Source organism: Xenopus laevis, chromosome 1L (assembly GCF_017654675.1).
Source record: "Xenopus laevis strain J_2021 chromosome 1L, Xenopus_laevis_v10.1, whole genome shotgun sequence".
Lineage (NCBI taxonomy): Eukaryota > Metazoa > Chordata > Amphibia > Anura > Pipidae > Xenopus > Xenopus laevis.
The window spans coordinates 11,287,512-11,309,658 of NC_054371.1; the positions used below are offsets into that span (position 1 = coordinate 11,287,512).

A 22,147-nucleotide genomic window follows, 5' to 3' on the forward strand; every position below is an offset into this window, starting at 1 on the left:
TTGTTTAGTTCTGCAGAGCAATATGTTAATTCAAATAATCAAAAACCACATAATAATAAACAATGGACTAATTTAAAATGTTCATGAATTATCATTCCCTGCAGTGTATACACATATCTTCAGATGTGTCCCACTGATTTTATTACTAAAAATGGACAGCAACTATGTGATAGTGGGTATAAAAAGGCAATGTGGTGCCTCTAACACTCTCTATCTCCAATATGTAGCTTCCAACTGTAACATGTTGTTCTACTGTGCCCGTGTTGTCCTACTGTCTCCATCTTGCCCTTCTGTCTCCATGTTGTCCTAATTTCTACATCTTGTCCTACTGTCTCCATCTTGCCCTACTGTCTTCATCTTGCCCTTCTGTCTCCATCTTGCCCTAATGTCTCCATCTTGCCCTACTGTCTCCATCTTGTCCCACTATCTTCATTTTGCCCTAATTCCTTCATCCTTCTTTACTGTCTTCATGTTGTCCTACTGTCTCCATCTTGCCTTACAATCTCCATGTTGTCCTACTGCCTTCAACACCCTACTGTCTTTATGTTGTCCTAATGTCTCCTTCTTGCCCTAATGTCTCCATCTTGCCCTACTGTCTCCATCTTGTCCCACTATCTTCATCTTGCCCTAATTCCTTCATCCTTCTTTACTGTCTTCATGTTGTCCTACTGTCTCCATCTTGCCTTACAATCTCCATGTTGTCCTACTGCCTTCAACACCCTACTGTCTTTATGTTGTCCTAATGTCTCCATCTTGCCCTACTGTCTCCATGTTGTCTTACTGTCTTTAACTTGTCTTTCTGTCCCAATCTTGTCCTACTGTCTTTATTTATACCTACTGCCCTGGAATTGGGCATTGCCCATTCAGTCTTATTTGTACCCCTAAATGTAGCTCTGATTCTTAGGTTTACAGAATTTTTCTGCATCCCTTGAATCTATTTAAAACAAGATTTTTTCTGGCTTTTTCAGGTAATTAACTCTTCTAGAAATGTATACATCTGATAGGCTGCTTGCATCATTTCTAACCATTCTCCTTTCTTTGTGCTCCAGATGAGACACCGCCTAAGGCATTGGCGCTTTCTAACTGTACGTTCCGTGAAACCTTTTACTTTTCTCATCATATTTCACAATACCAAAGGATTAGGTCAGGCTGAAAAAACAAACCAATCTCATTTTAAAGATCATAATTCAAAGAGGAAATATTTAATTTTTATGGAAAAAAATCAAAGGGAAGATAACTAATTTTTGAAAAAAGCTTTGCTCAACTGTTATTCTGTTTAGAACATTGGGGCCTTGGATACTATTGGCAAGAGCCAATCTACACTTTGCACAATCTACATTGTCTTGCACTTAGCACCAGTTTTCCCTTTGCATCTATCTGAATGTGGTGCAAGATGCAGTGAGTACACTTAGGCACAAGGTACATTATACCTGTCATTGACTGGGTGCTAAGTACAAGACTCCCTTTGCACATTGGAGCCACACACTTACTAATATTATTGTGCCCCCATGGGCCAAATGACCAGATCAGTCACCTCTGGCCCACCATGTGTTTGGGAAATATATGCTCATATGGATCTCACCTCATGAATGGTTCTGTTCATGATTGTTGGCTTCATTTTGGAATAGGATTTGACCAACAATCAACAGATCTACTGTTGCACCCATTAATGCAGTATTCCTACCAGGTTAATTTTACACTTTTCACCATTAGTTCTTAGTGAAACTGAGAATGGGAATGAGCTAGAAATTACTTCTTAAAGCTTTATTATTGCTTTACTTATCTCAAAAAGTATTTTTTTGTTCAAGTACGAAGTGCAGTTGTATTCTGCTGGATACTTGCTACTATTCATATTGACTGAATGGCCACCAGCCATGGAGCATGGTCCCATGTAGAGCAGATACAATTAGAGAGTATGCTCACCTTACTCCACTCCTACCTCAGGCATCTTCTCATTTTATTGATAGACATCAACCAACCCCATGTTGGCTATGATCCAAGGTTGGGTCATTATCATTGGTCTGTAAATTGGTCTGATAAAATGCTATATCCTGCCATGGGCCACGCAAAGGTAACTTTTTCCAGGCAAGTGCTATGTACTCATGTTGAGGGGGAACTTTAAAGGGATACTGTCATCTGAAAACATGTTTTTTCCAAAACACATCAGTTAATAGTGCTACTCCAGCAGAATTCTGCACTGAAATCCATTTCTCAAAAGAGCAAAGAGATTTTTTTATATTAAATTTGGAAATCTGACATGGGGCTAGACATTTTGTCAATTTCCCAGCTGCCCCTGGTCATGTGACTTGTGCCTGCACTTTAGGAGAGAAATGCTTTCTGGCAGGCTGCTGTTTCTCCTACTCAATGTAACTGAATGTGTCTCAGTGGGACATGGGTTTTTACTATTGAGTGTTGTTCTTAGATCTACCAGGCAGCTGTTATCTTGTGTTAGGGAGCTGCTATCTGGTTACCTTCCCATTGATCTTTTGTTTGGCTGCTGGGGGGAAAAAGGGAGGGGGGTGATATCAGTCTAACTTGCAGTACAGCAGTAAAGAGTGATTGAAGTTTATCAGAGCACAAGTCACATGACCAGGGGCAGCTGGGAAATTGACAATATGTCAGATTTCAAAATTGAATATAAAAAAATCTATTTGCTCTTTTGAGAAATGGATTTCAGTGCAGAATTCTGCTGGAGCAGCACTATTAACTGATTCATTTTGAAAAATGTTTTATTTCCCATGACAGTATCCCTTTAAGCTATCCCTCAAAAATGTTTTTGTAGTAGATTTATTAAAATCAAGTTCAAATATGGAAGGTGCGAAATAGAAGTCCTTTGTTATGATTTGTAGACGATAATTACAAATAGTAAGTCAGGGTTCTTCTCCTATGGCTCCGCAAGCATTACTGGACTTCATCTACCAAAGAGCCCAAGGGTGAAGTCATGCGGGGCATATTTATCAGAGAATGGAAAAATAGAGTTCAGCACAAAAGGTTAAAAAAATCATTTCACCAAAGTTACCAGAGGGAAACGTGTTCTTACTGGAGAACTGTGATGATCTCTGTTCCACATTTTTTCATAAATACGCCCCAAGGACTGTGTAAAATAAAGACCTTTCTATGACATTAGGCATTTGTCCTTAGGGGTCTTTTAGTGAGGGGAAAGCCCCCAATGTTTTTTGTGTATTCATTTCGAATATTATGGTAAATATGTCCCTCAACATGAAGCAAAGTGCACTTAGGTAACTTGTATTTCTGTGCCTCTAGTTGACGACACTCTGGGATTTCTGCCAACCTTTGGGCCTTGTTATGTGAACCTGTATGGCAGCCCAAGGGAATTTACTGGGTTTCCGGATCCTTATGAAGAGCTGAACTTGGGGAAGGTAAACCTTTATTGTATAATGCAGCCTCGTATTTGATTTGTACTTGATCCTTAATTCCCAAGTGTGCTTGGCCAACTCAACATTGTCCAAGTCAACCCCAATCAGTTCATCACAGGTCAACCCCAAATCCCACCACAACCCTTCTCTTTTCAATAAAGCTCTTCCCAACAAAAGAATTCCTGGGTTTGAAGACTTGGGCCCCATATTCTTGGTCTCATGGCCTTTCCCATGGTCATTTGTTATTGTTATCGAATCAAGAATATATTGTACATTCAAGATAGAAATAACTGTAATGGGTGTTTTAAATCCTGTGTAGAGTTTTAGAATTTCACATGGTCTTCACTCTTCCTAAAAACACTGAAAGACTGAAACAAGTTTGACAGTTCAATTTAAACCCACTACTCTGTGCCCTTCTTACAAGCGGTAAAACTCTATGAAGCATCTCATGGGCCAAGCAAATGTACTAAAGTTCCTATGTTCACAAACTTTACTAGCACTCCTTTTTCATACCTTAATCTATTTCCATTTACCCGAGATCTTACGTCTATTAATTTGTATTCCAGCCTTCATAATACTTACAGCACTTCTTTCTATCCATATGGATCAGACTTGTATAGAACTTTCATGCCACGTAGCACAAACTGCATTGAATTTGGAATGGAACGTTCCTCTCATTCATCTCTTTATTTTCAAGCTTTACATATTTAACAGTCACTCAGTTATTAAAGGACAGTTCTGCCAAAGTTCAGCGCAACATAAATGCCGTAGTGTTGACTCCTGTTGGCCCACACACTGCTAAGGATCCCATTTTACTTTATTATTAACTTCTTTTGAACTAAACGTTAAGGTTTCTGAGTTTCTGCCACATAGATTTTGTTCTGCTGCCTTTGTGGCCTCCAGTTCACATCTCACTCCCAGAGAGCTCAAGGGTGGCTTATTTGCACCATTAAAATACAAAAATGAAATTAATAATCATTTTAACAATGCTCAAAAAGTTTCTCACATGTTACTTCTCTTGCAAAGTTACTTGATAGAATATCACTGTGATGACATTGGCACAGATGGGATATTAGTCTGATCCCCAGAAGAATGATTCCTCACAATGGCGCTAGTCTTGGTAAACCTCTCTCTGCTTAAACCCCTATACTTGTGGGTAGCACCCAGGGTACTAATCCTTCTGTTCTCCTCGGTGGACTGCTTTAATAACTAGGCACTCAAAGCATCCAAAGTTCACAGCCCAATTAAAATAAAAAGTTATATCTTTATTAAAGTTTACATGTCCATAAAAGCCTTATGCGTTTCACGCTGTTAGGTTTTTATAGACATGTTCTAAGTTCTAAGCAAATCTGCCAATGCTACATAAAGATTAAGGGGCCGATTCACTAACTTCGAGTGAAGGATTCGAAGTTAAAAAACTTAGAATTTAGAAGTTTTTTTTGGGCTACTTCGACCATCGAATGGGCTACTTCGACCTTCGACTACGACTTTGAATCGAAGGATTCGAACTAAAAATCGTTCGACTATTCGACCATTCGATAGTCGAAGTACTGTCTCTTTAAAAAAAACTTTGACCCCCTAGTTCGCCATCTAAAAGCTACCGAACTCAATGTTGGCCTATGGGGAAGGTCCCCATAGGCTTGGCTAACTTTTTTTGATCGAAGGATATTCCTTCGATCGTTGGATTAAAATCCTTCGAATCGTTCGATTCGAAGGATTTTATCGTTCGATCGAAGGAATAATCCTTCGATCGTTCGATCAAACTATCTGCGCTAAATCCTTCAACTTCGATATTCGAAGTTGAAGGATTTTAATTCCTAGTCGAATATCGAGGGTTAATTAGCCCTCGATATTTGACCCATAGTGAATCGGCCCCTAAGTCTCTAATATTATCCTGTGTATAACCATCATTTTGATTCAAAAGTCTTGGAATAAAAACAAGACGTTGAAGGATAGAAATGGCACTGGAACATTAAACTGGGGTTGTCAAAACCTTATAGACTTGGGCTTACAAGTTCTGCTGCCTCAAGATGTTGCTACAGTGCAGCAGAAAACATAATTAGGTTCAAATATGATATTTAACAGAAAAAAGTAATATCTTACTTATCTTAAATCTGAATGGAACCTAGGATGTCCACCTGTTGTAATGTGCTTTGTTGTTGTCATTTACTGGTCACTAGATCTTCTGGTAGATCACAATGTACCTTACAGTAACCATTATGCTTTACAGTCTTTAAATCTCTGACTGTTTGTGATGAAGGTATTTAATTCTCTTATTTTTTCTTCCATCCATAAGGGAGAAGGAGTCGCTTACCGTGGACGGGTCCTTCTGGAGCTGGAAACAAAGTTGGTGGAGCAGGCAGAGCAGAAGGTGGAAGACATTCCTTCAGATGATATTTTACGAGTTGAGGTACGAATATGTTTGTTTAACAGGGGAGAAGGAGGCTTCCCACAAAAAAACTCCGATCTTCTAATTTCCGTAATTTGGTTAAACAGTTGCTCAGGTTTCTCGCGGTGTACCTGTAAATGGTCTTTGCTTTGTGAGCTCGGAGCATTTGTTCATGACTAGGAAGCCATAAAATATTTTAATTGGTCTGCGGATGTCTTACTACAGCGCATAGATTTTACTTGCAAGAAGCTAATTTGTGTTTTTCTTTTTTACAAGCAAATCATAAATTTCATACGGGGCTTTGATGAACGATGTGAAGGGAGCCTTCTGACTTTCTTCATGCTATCAATCTAATTCATATTTTGGGGGTGCTGTTCATTGTGGTTATTCCGGTAAAATGCATTGGTTTCTGTGCGTGAGAATGTGTCTGGTTAGTGCTGGAAAAATGTGCTCAGGAGACACTTGAACACTCCATGAACTGACTGAGCACTTGGACAATATCTCCAATATCTAAGTAGGGTTTATGCTACTCTATTATACTACTTTATTATACTAATATGCTTTGCAACTTTTTCCAGGAAGAGGGCCTATTGTCCACATGTTTGAGGGTTGGAAAATTCATTGACAATCTTGTCTACAAGGGCTGCTGCAGCCATATTGTTGCCATCTCACACAAATTTGGCTTGCTGATGAGACCCTTGCATTAGAAAGCCAACCCTGGAGGTGTTGGAATACCTTTTACCTTTGATAATAAATCAGAGTACCGTATAAACTCGAGTATAAGCCGAGTTTTTCAGCATCCAAAATGTGCTGAAAAAGTCTACCTCAGCTTATACTCGGGTCAGCGGGCAGTAGCTGAGATTGCAGTCACTTTTAATCATTCCTATACCAACAGTTCACTTGCCTTCTGTTGGTTATATGAAAGAATAACAGTGCACCCTCTGCTGGTTATATGAAAGAATAACAGTGACTGCAATATCACACAACACCCTCTGTTGGTTATATGAAAGAATAACAGTGACTGAAATATCACACAGCGCCATCTGTTGGTTATATGAAAGAATAACAGTGACTGCAATATCACACAGTGCCATCTGTTGGTTATATGAAAGAATAACAGTGACTGCAATATCACACAGCGCCCTCTGTTGGTTATATGAAAGAATAACAGTGACTGCAATATCACACAGCGCCCTCTGTTGGTTATATGAAAGAATAACAGTGACTGCAATATCACACAGCGCCTTCTGTTGGTTATATGAAAGAATAACAGTGACTGCAATATCACACAGCACCCTCTGCACATGGTAGTGGGACAGTGGGACAATGCACACAGTAATCCGTTTGGCAATTCTCTGCCACCATCAACTTTGCAAAGAAGTCCGGTTGATCGCTGGGGGGTCGCTTTGGCAGAATGTGCGCTGCTGGGAGACAGGGCTGTAGTTGTGTCTAGGCTTATACTAGAGTCAATACGTTTTCCCAGTTTTCGTAGGTAAAATTAGGTACCTTGGCTTATACTCGGGTCGGCTTATACTCGAGTATATACGGTATTCCTTGATTTATTTCATAGCAATATTTGATTAAATCATGGATAAGCAATAGAATTTACATTACTTTAAAATGATGGTGCCATGTAAGAAGCCCATTGATCCTGGGGCACATTGTGTACTATAATAATACCTTGGACGGCCATTGTCTCGAGTGATGTTTACTGTATTGGAATGGGCTAATTTGCCCAAGGAACTTCATTTATTGACTCCCTTGTATCTCAGTAAAAGGCACTAACCCATTTTCTTTGAACCCAAATGCAACCTGACTTGCCATGCTCTCATCACTTACAAACCTATGCCTGACCTGCCCATCAATGTCACAACCAGAGGGGACGCAGCAAGCATGAGTATATAAATGAAAAGGCTGCTGGATTAGGAATGTCTGAGGACTGAGGCCGATATTGTGGGTAGGGAGGGCAATGGGCAGGGGCAAGGCCACCACCCGGAAACCTACTAGAAAGTGTGGACCAGCCTGAACCAGCCCAACCTGTGGGTAAACTAATGGGTCATGGCCTGGCCTGCTTAATGCTGTGTACACTTTTTTTAAACAAATATGTAAAATAAATGGCAGCCATAAAAAGAAAATAATCCCTGTTTTACAGAAATATCTCCGCAGACGCAAGTACTGCCTGTTTGCCGCTTTCTATTCAGCCACCATGTTGCAGGACGTAGATGACGCCATTCAGTTTGAGGTCAGCATCGGCAATTATGGAAACAAGTTTGACAACACCTGCCTCCCCCTGGCCTCCACTACTCAGTACAGCCGGGCTGTGTTCGACGGTAAGAAGCACCCATTGTGGGACCAGGGGTCTCCCTTAGTGCTAATTGATAATCAAGCAAAAGAAAAACATTGCAGGCTGGATAAAGTATGTGCGCTTCCCTCGCTCCCTAACTGGCTTGTAATTGCTAATAAATGAAGGAAGCTCAGGAGTCTGCACAGTCTATAAAGCATTCTTAGTGCAAGACTGAGTGGATTCCTGGAATTTAGGCAAAAGTCTGGACAAACTCCCAGGCACTGCTACACTGCACCGCGCAGAACAAAGGCCCACAGATTAAGCTGCAGATTGGCAGGCAGGAGTTGGGGCCCCAGGCAAAAGAAAAATGAGGGCCCCAAGGATGTCTAGCATGTAACCCTTCAACTACTGAACTGCAAGCCCCAGCATCTGTGTATTTAATGTATAAACACTGAATTCACTTTGTCCTATAATGTGTTTTATCCCTGTATTCTCAGACCTGTATTATACCTACCTGGTGCTTGGTGTCTTAATCAGTATTACCTAACCTGTAACCCCTCAGTGACTTCTAATATCCTTATCATTTACAGTAGGGGGTACATTATCCCTTATAATACATGAGTGATACTCAGAGTTCCCTGTATAACTCAGCCTGCAGCCTTGTGCCTTTATATGGTCACAGAACAAGCCCTCAGTGACTTCTAATATCCTTATCATTTACAGTAGGGGGTACATTATCCCTTATAATACATGAGTGATACTCAGAGTTCTCTGTATAACTCAGCCTGCAGCCTTGTGCCTTTATATGGTCACAGAACAACCCCTCAGTGACTTCTAATATCCTTATCATTTACAGTAGGGGGTACATTATCCCTTATAATACATGAGTGATACTCAGAGTTCCCTGTATAACTCAGCCTGTAGCCTTGTGCCTTTATATGGTCACAGAACAACCCCTCAGTGACTTCTAATATCCTTATCATTTACAGTAGGGGGTACATTATCCCTTATAATACATGAGTGATACTCAGAGTTCCCTGTATAACTCAGCCTGCAGCCTTGTGCCTTTATATGGTCACAGAGCCCCTCAGTGACTTCTAATATCCTTATCATTTACAGTAGGGGGTACATTATCCCTTATAATACACGAGTGATACTCAGAGTTCCCTGTATAACTCAGCCTGCAGCCTTGTGCCTTTATATGGTCACAGAACAACCCCTCAATGACTTCTAATATCCTTATCATTTACAGTAGGGGGTACATTATCCCTTATAATACATGAGTGATACTCAGAGTTCCCTGTATAACTCAGCCTGCAGCCTTGTGCCTTTATATGGTCACAGAACAACCCCTCAGTGACTTCTAATGGGATGCTTCAAAGCAATGTTGAAATATGTACAAAATTGACTCCATGTTTTATAACCAATTCCAAGTCTGTTATTTTCCTCTCTTCCCCACAGGTTGTCAGTACTATTATCTTCCTTGGGGTAACGTAAAGCCGGTAGTGGTTCTCTCATCTCACTGGGAAGACATTGGCCACAGAACAGACACGCAGAATATTCTACAACACGCAATAGACAATCTGGTAAGTGAAACGACACTTTGGATTTATATTAGATGAAAGGAGAAGGTCACTATTAATATTACTCTCAATAGGAAGCTTGTAAACAATTGGCCAAGGTTAAAAATAAAATATGTGGTGGCCCCAGGTGCCGGAAGGATGTCCACTGCCCCAGTTTAAAGGGAACCCATAGCTTTATTCTTTACTTTCCCATTGATGTAGTTCTAGCCATGGTATAGGCTTTGTTGCTGAGTAGCAGGAAGGGTAGTAGAATTCTTTTCATTCAACGTTGCCATCATGGAACTGAGGGACATCAAGGCGGCAGTACATTTGCTCTACAGTTGCTCCTAAAAGTTCTGAAGGTTTCCTAGTGGATCTATGTGGTCCACCCCTGTATTAACCTGACACAAGTGCTGCCCAGGAGTCTTTGGTATTGTGTGTGCAAAGGATCAAAGAGTTCAGCAGCGCCAGCTTTGAAGTAATTGGCAAAAACATGGAATAATAAGGGGACCCGCAACACAACAGGGACAGTGTCTGCTGTAGACAAGCTTGGGATAAGATGTGGTTTTGCTTTTCATAGGCAGCTAATCTGGAATGGGTCCACCTTGCTATAAAAGCTAAGAGCTCTCCCTACGACTTGGACGCTTTGGTCTCGCGTTTGATTGATGACATCATCACCGACTGCAGGTAAATTTGCCAGATTCAACTGGAATGGCTTTTGTACATTTATTGCAGAAAGATGTATTTTTGTTGGAAAAAGGTCTTTCCTTTAAAAAAAAAAAAAAAAAAAAAAGTAAAAAAAGAAAAGAAAAAAAAGCTCCTGATTTGTTCATGTTTACCACAAATATAGAGCCAGAGTACAAAGTTGAAAACGTGATTTCTTAAACAGGCCATAAATTTGAATTCCCAGCTCTAGAGTGTGTACGTGAATAGGACAGATTGTATCCCAACGTCCACTATTACATTTTATGGCAAATAAAGTCGAGTTTGGCGCTCACAACCATAGAGCTCTTCCTTCTGATCATGTAACGGGAACATTTTTCTCTTCTGTCTTCCAGCTTTTCATACGGCACTTTAACCACTTAGACTCCCCTTAATTACAGCATCGCGGGGACGGCCAGGCCTAGTGTATATACAGTAAACGGGCTTTATACGAGGGAAGGGTTAGTAGGGAGAATCAGTATTTGGCTGTAGAAAGATCTAAAATATGTAACTTTCTCCAAGATAACTCAGTTTCTGAATATATATAATATATGAACTCTAATGTACTGTGTCAAGGGAAGGAGCATGAGCGTCTAACTGTCAGTTATGGGGGGCACTTATGAGAGCATGGGTTTGAGTTGACTAACTATGATTGGCCCTAAGTGTGGCCCTAAGCGCTGGCACATGGGTGCTCCTGCTTAATGACTGAATGCTGACAATTTCATGCACAAATATGATGGGTAAGGGGATCTGGGGGCTAGCAGTAGCCTCTATACACTAAACGGGCAAATAGACTGCCTGTGATCTGGATATACTGTATCAAGCCAGACATGCCGGGAAAGGATTCTGTTAAATAAAAATATGCAGCTTTAGATAATATAATCCTCCCAGGAGGGGAATAAATATCACCCATAAGAGACTATTTGGCTTTTCATATTCAGCCGGTATTGGAGAAAGCAAGTTGGCTTGTAGCTACTGGTGTAAGGTATCAAGATGTTTGTGAAATTAAACTAACAAAATGTGACGGGATATTCAGTCCTCCTTGACTTTGCTAAAGATGTTAACGCTACTTTTTATATCCGTGCTGCTGTAGCATATAATGCACCCCCATCTTGTACATTATAAGGATATTAGAAGTCACTGAGGGGTTCTGTGCCCATATAAAGGCACAAGGCTGCAGGCTGAGTTATACAGGGAACTCTGAGTATCACTCATGTATTATAAGGGATAATGTACCCCCTACTGTAAATGATAAGGATATTAGAAGTCACTGAGGGGTTGTTCTGTGACCATATAAAGACACAAGGCTGCAGGCTGAGTTATACAGGGAACTCTGAGTATCACTCATGTATTATAAGGGATAATGTACCCACTACTGTAAATGATAAGGATATTAGAAGTCACTGAGAGGTTGTTCTGTGACCATATAAAGACACAAGGCTGCAGGCTGAGTTATACAGGGAACTCTGAGTATCACTCATGTATTATAAGGGATAATGTACCCCCTACTGTAAATGATAAGGATATTAGAAGTCACTGAGGGGTTCTGTGACCATATAAAGGCACAAGGCTACAGGCTGAGTTATACAGGGAACTCTGAGTATCACTCATGTATTATAAGGGATAATGTACCCCCTACTGTAAATGATAAGGATATTAGAAGTCACTGAGGGGTTCTGTGACCATATAAAGGCACAAGGCTGCAGGCTGAGTTATACAGGGAACTCTGAGTATCACTCATGTATTATAAGGGATAATGTACCCCCTACTGTAAATGATAAGGATATTAGAAGTCACTGAGGGGTTGTTCTGTGACCATATAAAGGCACAAGGCTGCAGGCTGAGTTATACAAGGAACTCTGAGTATCACTCATGTATTATAAGGGATAATGTACCCCCTACTGTAAATGATAAGGATATTAGAAGTCACTGAGGGGTTGTTCTGTGACCATATAAAGGCACAAGGCTGCAGGCTGAGTTATACAGGTTAGGGAATACTGATTAAGGCACCGGGCACCAGGTAGATATAATACTGGTCTTAGAAAACACATTATAGGACACTAATGTACTGCCTACTATAAATTATAAGGATATTTGAATGACCATATAATATCATGGGGCCAAAAACTATGGAACCATAATGAACCCTTATACTGTATGGTATTTGTACATCAATTGTTATATATTTAATATATAATCGGTTTGCGGTACCAATGAACACTTTCTTGTTACCAAACATTTTTGGCTATCCCTAAACTTTTTGTGAAATATCAGCAACGTTTTTTTTTGCCAACATATCGTTTAATTATACCACTGGTGACACACCAACAACATTTGAACTGGGCTCCACTTTTATGTCCTAAGTTGGGACACTTACTGGCGACAAAGCAGCGTCAACACAAGAATTATTTATTGGAAGCCCCATATCAGACTGAACAATGCCTTTTAAAAATGTTAAATTGATGTAGAGAAGGGGTGGATGGCCTGTTCCCGTATAGGTGTGGTAAAACCGCCATTCCTAGCAAACAAATTTGGATCTTGGTGAAATAGCCAGAGTTGTAATTCAACATTATCAGTGGGGTCACATCCCTTAGATAAAAATGTTAATCTGGTTAGTTCTGATGAATGGGACCATCTTAAATCTGCTTATTTTTTTGCTGTTCTCCATTTGCGCTTTCTCCCCAGTTCCTCTAACTCCCCTTCCCTTTAGTGTATGACCTCTTGTCAGAGATATTTCCTCTCCTTCCCAAGGGTCAGTACCACTGGGAGACCCTGTAAAGAATCATTAAAAGAAATGGTTTTTGGTTTCTGAGGTGGGAATGAAGAAGGTTTCATCACCTCTACACAATTAGGATGTCTGGAATGCCGAATATTTGAGATGTTGGAAGCTCTCCAGTCTGTTAAGATCCTGTTGGTTTCAGAAAGAATCACAGGGGATTTGGAGAAATGTACAGTTCCAGTTGTGATGATTTGATATTGGGGTGGATTTCATGATATGAATATTAGCATCATGTGGCTGCCTCACTACTTGCACTTCTTTTGGGAGGAAATACAGTAAATAACTCAAGTGATCTGAAGGTATTGAACTTTATATTCAATGTATAAAATAAGCATTATGGAATGGCCACTCTATATACAAGCATGTTATTTGGTCAAAGCAACTGGGCTCCACTTTTATGTCCTAAGTTAGGACACTTACTGGCGACAAAGCAGCGTCAACACAAGAATTATTTATTGGAAGCCCCATATCAGACTGAACAATGGAATGCGTCTGCTTGATTGGTGTAAAAGTAGCCTCCACTGGACTCTGGAGCAGTGCAAACGTTCTCAGGAGTACTAAATTGTGCTATACCATATGGTAACAGTTTGGGGAAGGCCCTTTTCTGTCTCAGAATGGCGTGTGAAGCTTCTTAGGGTTGGAGCACTGTATGGACAGCATGTGGAGCTTCTTAAGGTTGGAGTAGTTTATGGATGGCATAATGAGCCTCTTAAGGTTTGGTGCAGTGTATGGATGGCATATTGAGCCTCTTAGGGTTGGAGTAGTGTATGGAGAGCATGTGGAGCTTCTTAGGGTTGGAACAGTATTTGGAGAGCATATGGAGCTTCTTAGGTTTGAAGCAGTGTATGGAGAGCATGTGGTGCTTCTTAGGGTTTGAGCAGTGTATGAATGGTATAATGAGCTTCTTAGGGTTGGATCAGTGTTTGGAGGGCACGTAGAGCTTCTTATAGTTGGAACAGTGTATGGATGACATATGGAGCTTCTTCATACTGGAGCAGTGTATAGAGGGCCCAATGCTCTTCTCAGGGTTGGAGGAGTGTATATATAGCAAGTGGAGCTTCTTAGGCTTGAAGCAGTGTACGGAGAGCATGAGGTGCTTCTTAGAGTTGGAGGAGTGTATGGATGATATTTTTAGCTTCTTAGGGTTGGAACAGTGTATTGAGGGAATGTAGATCGTCAAAGGGGTGAGGCTGAATTGATGGGTTGTATGGTTTATCTGGGGTCTAGGTGAAGAAACTCTCATCTTTTCTTCTTTATTTTTGTAGTCACCCTCTGCCAGATGTCCAGTCTATGCAAGGGACCACCCACCTTGACCAATACTTGTACAGATTCCGCAAGACAAACCTTGTACAGATTGTCCAGGCTGCTCTGAAATTTAAGCATGATGATTGTGTGGAGCAGGAGAATCTGATGGAGCAGGCGGAGGATTGGCTAATGCGACTAAAGGCTATGGCCGAGGAGGTAACAGGCACCTTTTCCCTTGCAGTTCCTCTTAAATTCCCAGCAATTGTGAACCAATTTGTTCTAAAGTAAAGGCAATGCTAGGAATACCTGGTACACTCTCTGTTAATGTTATCATCTAGATGCTGTAGGACCTTGACTCCCAGCATCCCACTGTGGCTAATTTCAGTTCCACGACTACAGTTGGCCTTTCTTAGTCTAATAGATCATACCTTTATGTAACCACCATTCAATGAATCAAGGTGCCAATATTCCATGATGTTTGTTTTGTAGCTGCAGTCTCGTTCCACTGAAACATCTGCACTTCAGCTGTATGGCAGCCCATCTGCTGATCTGGGGGCAGGAAGAGGACATGTCAATGTTTTGGCTCGTCCATGGCTTGTCTGACAGCTTCATTACTTTTCATGATATAACTGCCCGTAGTTTAGCTGTTGCTAGTTCCTCAGCTTCCAAATTAGCCATAACTTGGCGCTAACGATTTAAAGGGAAAAGGAACAGTACAGTTGGATGATGTAGACAACAATGTTCTTACATGTTTAACAACTGGTCTTTCATTTTTTGATCATTTTAGGCTCATGATCTGCTGTAATAGAGGTCCAATATGGCAGCTATCAGCCTTGTGTATAAATACAAATATTCTGTGTTCTCAAACATAGTTTAATATTGGAATTAGATGTCTTACTAAGATAACATCAGAGATGGGGCACTGGGTCTGCTGGAACCCTGTGGAGACAGTGGAGGTCTGAGCAACACTACTCTTTAAATACCACTCTCTTTTGGCAAGTCAACTGGACATGTGTCCAGAGTTCCATTAGATATTACTGAACATTAACTGTGCCTGTCTACGTTGTGGCTCTTTTTCCATCATTTTCCAATTTTCAGCTGTATTCTGTTATGTGTTTGTTGGAATGGATGAGGGATACTTTGTGAATTCCCGTTTATAGCCGCAGAACAGCCTGCCAGACATAGTGATTTGGATGCTACAAGGGGAGAAGCGTGTGGCTTATTATAGAATGCCGGCCCGCGATGTCCTTTACTCCAGGAGCGGCTCCAAGTGTTGCGGCAAGAACTGCGGGAAGCTTCAGACAATATTTCTCAAAGTATGTATTCTTATCCCTCTCTATTCAAGATCTCCATATATATCCATTGTTCTTAACTTTATTTGGTTGTAAATTGCTCTTTCGTGTATTCTGGGGATCAAAAATCTGCCATGTTTTCCACCCCCCATGGTGCAGAATAGAGAGCTTTCTACTGCCTTGATCTATCTCTGCTCACAATCCCAAGTTTCTTCATAGGCTTCCATCGTCTAGGCTTGCCATTTTATGAAAAAGCTAAGCATTATTGTGTGTTGCAATTTCATGTGAGTGTGAGTATTCTATGGCAATTCTTCTGTTTGCAAAGACTCCTAACTGAGATAAGGTTGAGATCACACCCAGGGGGCTTCAAGCCACTAATTACATAGAATAACCTATCTAGAAGCTTGAAGTTCAAGTCTAGAAAGTGCTACCAGTCACAGATTAAACATCCCACTAGCCTCTTTATAATTTTGTGCCTTTTCCCAGTTACCTCAAGAAGGAACCCAAGGAGCGAAGATGCCGGCCCAGGTTCGAGTCCAGCTGTGGTTTGGGCTCTCCGTGGATCAAAAGGAATTCAATCATTTTGCTCAGGGGAAATTGTCTGTTTTTGCTGAGGCTGTAAGTTTTTCAAAAAATGTTCAATCTATCATGATCTTGAGATGACTTTACTAGACATTGCTGCTGTTTTACTGTACATTGCCTTCATAACTGCATGACCCTGTATGATTTAATTCGCTCGACAGAGGGGCAAAACTTTGTAAATCTAGTAGGGCATTCAATGTGGGGGTTTGAGAAGATTAACATGACGGCATGGGAAGACTTACTGCAAAAGGCATCACTCCCAAGGCACCAGCCCTGTTAGTTTGCACTGGAAAGCCTACAAACAGCTAAATTCCAACCCTATATAAACCCATCTCAGGACTATTCTTAGGAACCTTTCCATTATCCAGACCAACATATTCTGATGTGTGAAAAAATTAATGTTGTCGAGATAATGATGGCCACTCCATTAAGTAGTAGCCCAGTTCACAAAAATCCACCTGTTAGTTAATTGGTGGCTGCCATTTTGATTCTATATAGCCGATATATTGATGATATTATTGATGCATGTCCAATTAGTTGGTGAGCATAAACCCTTCACCAGAACCTTATTACTCTCATTCCTACTCATTCCTACTCAATTCCTATGGTTTGCTGGGTGACATCATATTTTGAACGATTCTTTGTAACCTTCAGAGTATCATATTTTTAAAATTTGCAGTATGAAAACCAAACAAAGTTGGCTCTTGTGGGCAACTGGGGAACAACTGGCCTTACGTACCCCAAATACTCAGATGTGACCGGGAAAATTAAACTTCCGAAGGAGAGTTTCAAGCCTTCCAGCGGTTGGAGCTGGGCTGGAGACTGGGTTATCAGCCCAGAAAAAACGTGAGTCAAGTTTAGTGAAGTCACAATGGGCCCTTGTGTTTACAGTAGGGGCTATTGAATGGTTTCTGGAGAGCCAAGATCCCGAGCAATTAATGTAATCAGGACAGCATGCCAAGAACAGCTGGGTGGCCATGGATGTAGTAGAATATGCAGAGAAAGATGTTATTTTATACCAAAGGGCTAGAGCTAAGCAAGCACAGAACAAGGCTTTCCTCAGATCTTGGGTTCTTGGATATGTTTTTTTGACCTAATCCCTTTCTTTGTTTAAAAAACCACATCCAGATGGTGGAGTCTTGTAAGGCAAAACCACAGTGATGTCCAAACGGCACCAGTCCAGCTGTTTGGAACAACAAGTACCAGCATCTTCTAACAGCTGAGAATGGGAGTGTTAGAAAAAAAAGAAAATGGGTACATTCTAATGGCAGCTTACAGGGGGGACAGAGAGGGAGTCTGTGACTCAAGCAGTGGGCTGGACTAGAACACTCTGCCTAACAGGGGAGGAGCTTAAAGTCTCACGGAGACTGAAGCAGTAGGTGAGTGGGTTGGACTAGATGCTCTGATGGTTGCTTACAGATTGAAGCATTACTACAAGTAAAGGAGGGTGCAAAGTGCAAAGAATGGGCACAATATGCCATAATGGAGCATAGAGATCTGCTTTTCCCTGATGAATACAGTGATGTCTGCAATCGACAGTGCTGTAGGTGCATGTAGGTCTCTCCCCTCCTGTCCAAAGTCATTCAGTACGGGAGCACCCGTGGGTGCAAGCATTAACTATGGCAGATGATAAGAACAGAGGCTCTGCACCTCACATCAGATGTACTGCACACAAAATACACAGAAAGTTTGTACAATATATTTATAAAAATGGCATTTTCCCTTTAAGAAGAATTAAATATAAATCTTATTGCACACCCTGCCAAGGAGCCACACCGATAGGCTTACTTGATTAAATTGATGGAAAAGCATACAGTTTTTACTGGCTCTTAGGCAACATTTAACTGCACATTTCACGGGGTGCACCCATTGCCAAAGTTTTGGGGGGGCGGTGCATTTTTGTGGCAATTGGCACCTCTGTAAAAGTTATAACTTGTTTGTCGTCTGTTCATTTTGAAATGATCTAATAGAAATACTTGCAGCGGGGAACTGGGAACGAGCAGCACTTGACAGAGCGCTAATTACCAGCTCTTTATCTAATATTGCAATTTGCCATAATAAATTGCTGCCGCACATTCCTCGGGCAAATGGGAAAATTGGGGTCGGAGACACGTATTAGGCATCTCATATATCAGAAAATTGACTGAAAACAGAGAAAAACACAGCCTAGGAAATACTTCAGCGAGGAATTTCTGACTGCGTCGCATTATCCAAGAATAACACGAGCGGCGAGTTATCTGCTAACTACTGTTGTTGGAGAGCGCTGAAGGAACACAGATGTGTCACTGCTGATTTCACGATAACCGCTCTCAACAACGCATGGTTTCAAATCAAAATAAGAAAGCAAATAGTTGCCTCGTGGATTGGATTTCTTTGGAAGACGGTTATTTTGGATTCCAGAGGCGATATCCGCTGCAGGCAAGGCAGGGATTGGCTGCCCAAGGTTTGACCGTGATATGTTAAAGAGAAAAAAAAAGTCGTGGGGCCACACTATCATTTATTTCTGAGGCTTAGGATCCCCCACTCCAGTCAAAGTCTTTGATCATGAGGAATTTTAACAGGACCCAGTGGTGGGTAGGGTGGAAGTCCAAGGTGCTCAGAGGGTCATTAGAAAATATTAGTAGTAGTTACTCTACAGTCTCACAGTCTGATTTTCTGCTTTCCTAAACAATCCTGGAGAACAGAAGAATTTGGTGTCTATTTCTGCCCGTCGCCTGCTTGATTGCTCTTCAGATTGCTCTATATTTATCCCAGTTATGTTAGAGCCTGGCACACCTATTCCATTTATTTTTGTAAAAAAACATTCTTTATGTTCCCTTCCCCTTCTTCCCCAACTTTATGTTGTGCCACCTGGTTCTCTCTAACTTTCCATCTCACTGGAAGATGAGTTGAGTTTACTTCCTTCATCTATCTGAACATTTCAATCAAATCTGCTCTCTTTGCTTTCTCTGTTTGAAGATACTACCAATTAAAGTTTAAGTGCCACCTGAAGGTGTGGGAAGGCAATAGTGTGTTGGTGTTCTCTGTTTGGTCTGTGCTCCATTGAAGACCCAAACTTTGGCTAGGCCCTCTTTGTTCAAGAGTATAGATACAGGAAACCATCAGTCATTCAGTCATAGTTCAAGGGCAGAAAATACATATTCTCCCCAATTTTCACCCTAACTGACCTTCAAGCTGAGATTTCAGGTGTATCTTGGAGACCAAATGGCTATTCTTTACAATTTCCACCCAATTGGACCTTCTAGCTTGGCTTTCATGTGTATCTAGGAGTTCAAATGGCAATTCTCTCCAATTCTCACCCTTATAAACCTTCTAGCTTGGCTTTCAGGTGAATGTAGAAGACCAAATGGCAATTCTCTCCAATTCTCACCCTTATAAACCTTCTAGCTTGACTTTCAGGTGAATGTAGAAGACCAAATGGCAATTCTCTCCAATTCTCACCCTTATGAACCTTCTAGCTTGGCTTTCAGGTGAATGTAGGAGACCAAAAGGCAATTCTCTCCAATTCTCACCCTTATGAACCTTCTAGATTAGCTTTCAGGAGCATCAAGGAGACCAAATGGCCAGTCTTTCCAATTTCTAGCTAGCGTTTCCAATGTATCTAGGACAGCAGTCCTTTAGACTGACCCTCTTGAAACTGCTCCAAGCTGCCCTGGGGAGGGGACAGCCCCACAGTTTGGGAACCACTGTATTATGGCCTTGAATCTTTTACTGATATTCTAAGTACTTGATGCCCTTCCAGATATTCTTTGTTATTTAGAACATCTTAGCTGCCCTTCTCAGCACATTCATTTTATTTATATCCTTCTGTAGACTAGGCTTCCAAAACTGAATGCAATATTCAAGGTGGGGGGTCTCATTAGTGACCCATATACTTGCCTTCCTGCCTTCAACCAAGATTGTCCTCTTCTTTTCTGCTCAACAATCATTTACTTTGCCTCAGCTAAGCCTCTGTATCTCTTTCACAGTTGTTGCTAAATCTTAATGAGTTTAGGGTATATTTGTTGCTAAATGTTAATGAGTTTAGGGTATATTTGTTGCTAAATGTTAATGAGTTTAGGGTATATTTGTCTTGTGGAAAACTGGTTCTGAACATGTCTAAAATCATAAAACAGGCTAGGCATCCATTGTTTGCCAGAAAATAAATAGATTAGTCAGATGAGCACTAGGAAAAAAATTTCCCTATGCAAGTTTAAATAGTGTCAGTAACATTCCTGACAAAGTTGGGCAGATGTCTGTAGGGGCTTCCAAAATGTCTTTCTACAGAAGAGTTCTGGGGTTGTTCTTGATACAATTAAAGTTAAAGGAGTTTAGGGCCTTCAAGAAAAACAACAAAAGGAGCAATCTGCTTTTGCCCCACTGATTATACTGTTCTGTTCCAAGGCTGCTGTACGACACGGACGCAGGTCACATGAGTTTCGTGGAAGAAGTGTTCGAGAACCAAGCCAGGTTGCCTGGTGGACAATGGATCTATATGACAGAGGCCTATTCTGATGTGGTAAGAGTGTTGGGGGCTGATTTTTTTAATCTTATAGTGGTTATGTTTTGGTTTAAGGATAGTAGCCATTTTCTTTCTTTAGTGCTCATTTATACAAGTAGTGCAAGGTTCATAAAAAGTTAATGCAATCTTCCATATTTCCTACCCACCATGCAACACTCCTAGTGTTTTAGTACACAGTCACATAATATTATACCAGATAGTATGGGTGCAAGAAATGTGTCCAGGTTAAGTTAATGCAGTATATTTAGGTACAATTCTATTTTTAATGTGGAGAACAAACAGAGTTTCTAACTCTCTTGCTTTCTGTGCTTCCAGTCTTCATTATGCAGGGATGTGTTAAGAAACCTTTTTTAAATGAACCAACAAGAAAATCTATTTTTTTAATACAATTTCTATAAGTATGCTTTACTCAACACCTGAGAAGGTGGTGTTCAGCATCAGGATGGTCCATATATATATATATATATATATATATATATATATATATATATATATATATATATATATATATCTTATAGGGTAAAAACCCCAGTGGTGGAAATTAGGAAGAGCCATGTGCATAGGGTTCAGGGGGCAAGGGGGTTAATGGTCATCTAGAATATTTACTTCTGGAGAGGGCCAGCATCACACTGAAATGTATCCGCCACCCAGATGAATCAACTTCCAAGGGCTAATGGCAAATAATCTAGGCTGCAGCCCACCAGGAGGTCCTACCTATACCATTGAAGTTCTTAGAAACATCACATTAGCAGCCACAAAGGGAAAATGATAATTTTTTGGGAAGGGTTGATCAGGGCAGGGTAAGAGTGGGACAGGGGCACAGTTCGCACCTACCACACAGGCAAGAAAATTACCCAAATTAGTTCTCTTCTGGGTTGTCATCTCTGGTCCAAGCATGAGGAGGATGAGGTGGTGCTAATTGAACAAATGGAAAATTGTCCCGGTTTGATCCCAATGTAATGAACTCATTAAATGTGATTGTGATCTGCTAAATAAATACAATGTGTGGCTGTTCAGTGGCTATTTATCAATATCTGTTGATTTTGCCTTTAAAAGTGCACAATTTTAGGCAGAAATGTAATAAATAGAGCAAGGCCCCCCCCCTAGAAATAAACAGCAGAAAAGGTTAAAGTGCAGTAGGTGCCCCCTCGCCGAAGAGAGTCGCTCTATCACTTTTACACCGTGATTTAATTTCAAAGGATTTTTTTGTTTTGGAATAAATGAGAGAAAAGAGATTCAGGAGGAACATTTCCAATGAAACCAGAACTAAATTGTTCAGCGTGTGTCTGCTCGTAATGTTTAGGGATGATAAATGATCCTGCGCTCATGCTGTAACTGCTCACTGCAGGACATCTTATACCTCCAGGCTCCGCAGCAGAGAACTCACAATGGCTTTCCAAGGGAAGAGACAGAATACGGAGCCAAGTTATATCC

At 40.9% G+C, this 22,147-nt stretch overlaps 1 protein-coding gene across 8 annotated transcripts in view; it reads left to right on the forward strand.

Annotated features, from left to right (window-relative positions):
* Window positions 1-22,147, forward strand: part of LOC108697270 (dysferlin) — a 179,708-nt gene that overhangs the window by 49,470 nt on the left and 108,091 nt on the right. For 5 of the 8 annotated variants that reach the window (XM_041586953.1, XM_041586971.1, XM_041586976.1 and 2 more), the window contains exons 17-26: window positions 3,265-3,380; window positions 5,674-5,787; window positions 7,919-8,096; window positions 9,512-9,636; window positions 10,193-10,299; window positions 14,359-14,554; window positions 15,499-15,654; window positions 16,117-16,248; window positions 16,892-17,058; window positions 20,596-20,710. In XM_041586953.1, coding sequence (XP_041442887.1) covers window positions 3,265-3,380; window positions 5,674-5,787; window positions 7,919-8,096; window positions 9,512-9,636; window positions 10,193-10,299; window positions 14,359-14,554; window positions 15,499-15,654; window positions 16,117-16,248; window positions 16,892-17,058; window positions 20,596-20,710 — 1,406 coding nt within the window. Of the gene's footprint in view, window positions 1-1,049; window positions 1,086-3,264; window positions 3,381-5,673; window positions 5,788-7,918; window positions 8,097-9,511; window positions 9,637-10,192; window positions 10,300-14,358; window positions 14,555-15,498; window positions 15,655-16,116; window positions 16,249-16,891; window positions 17,059-20,595; window positions 20,711-22,147 lie in introns of all 8 variants that reach the window. The other 3 variants (XM_041586944.1, XM_041586949.1, XM_041586956.1) reach the window with 1 other exon arrangement.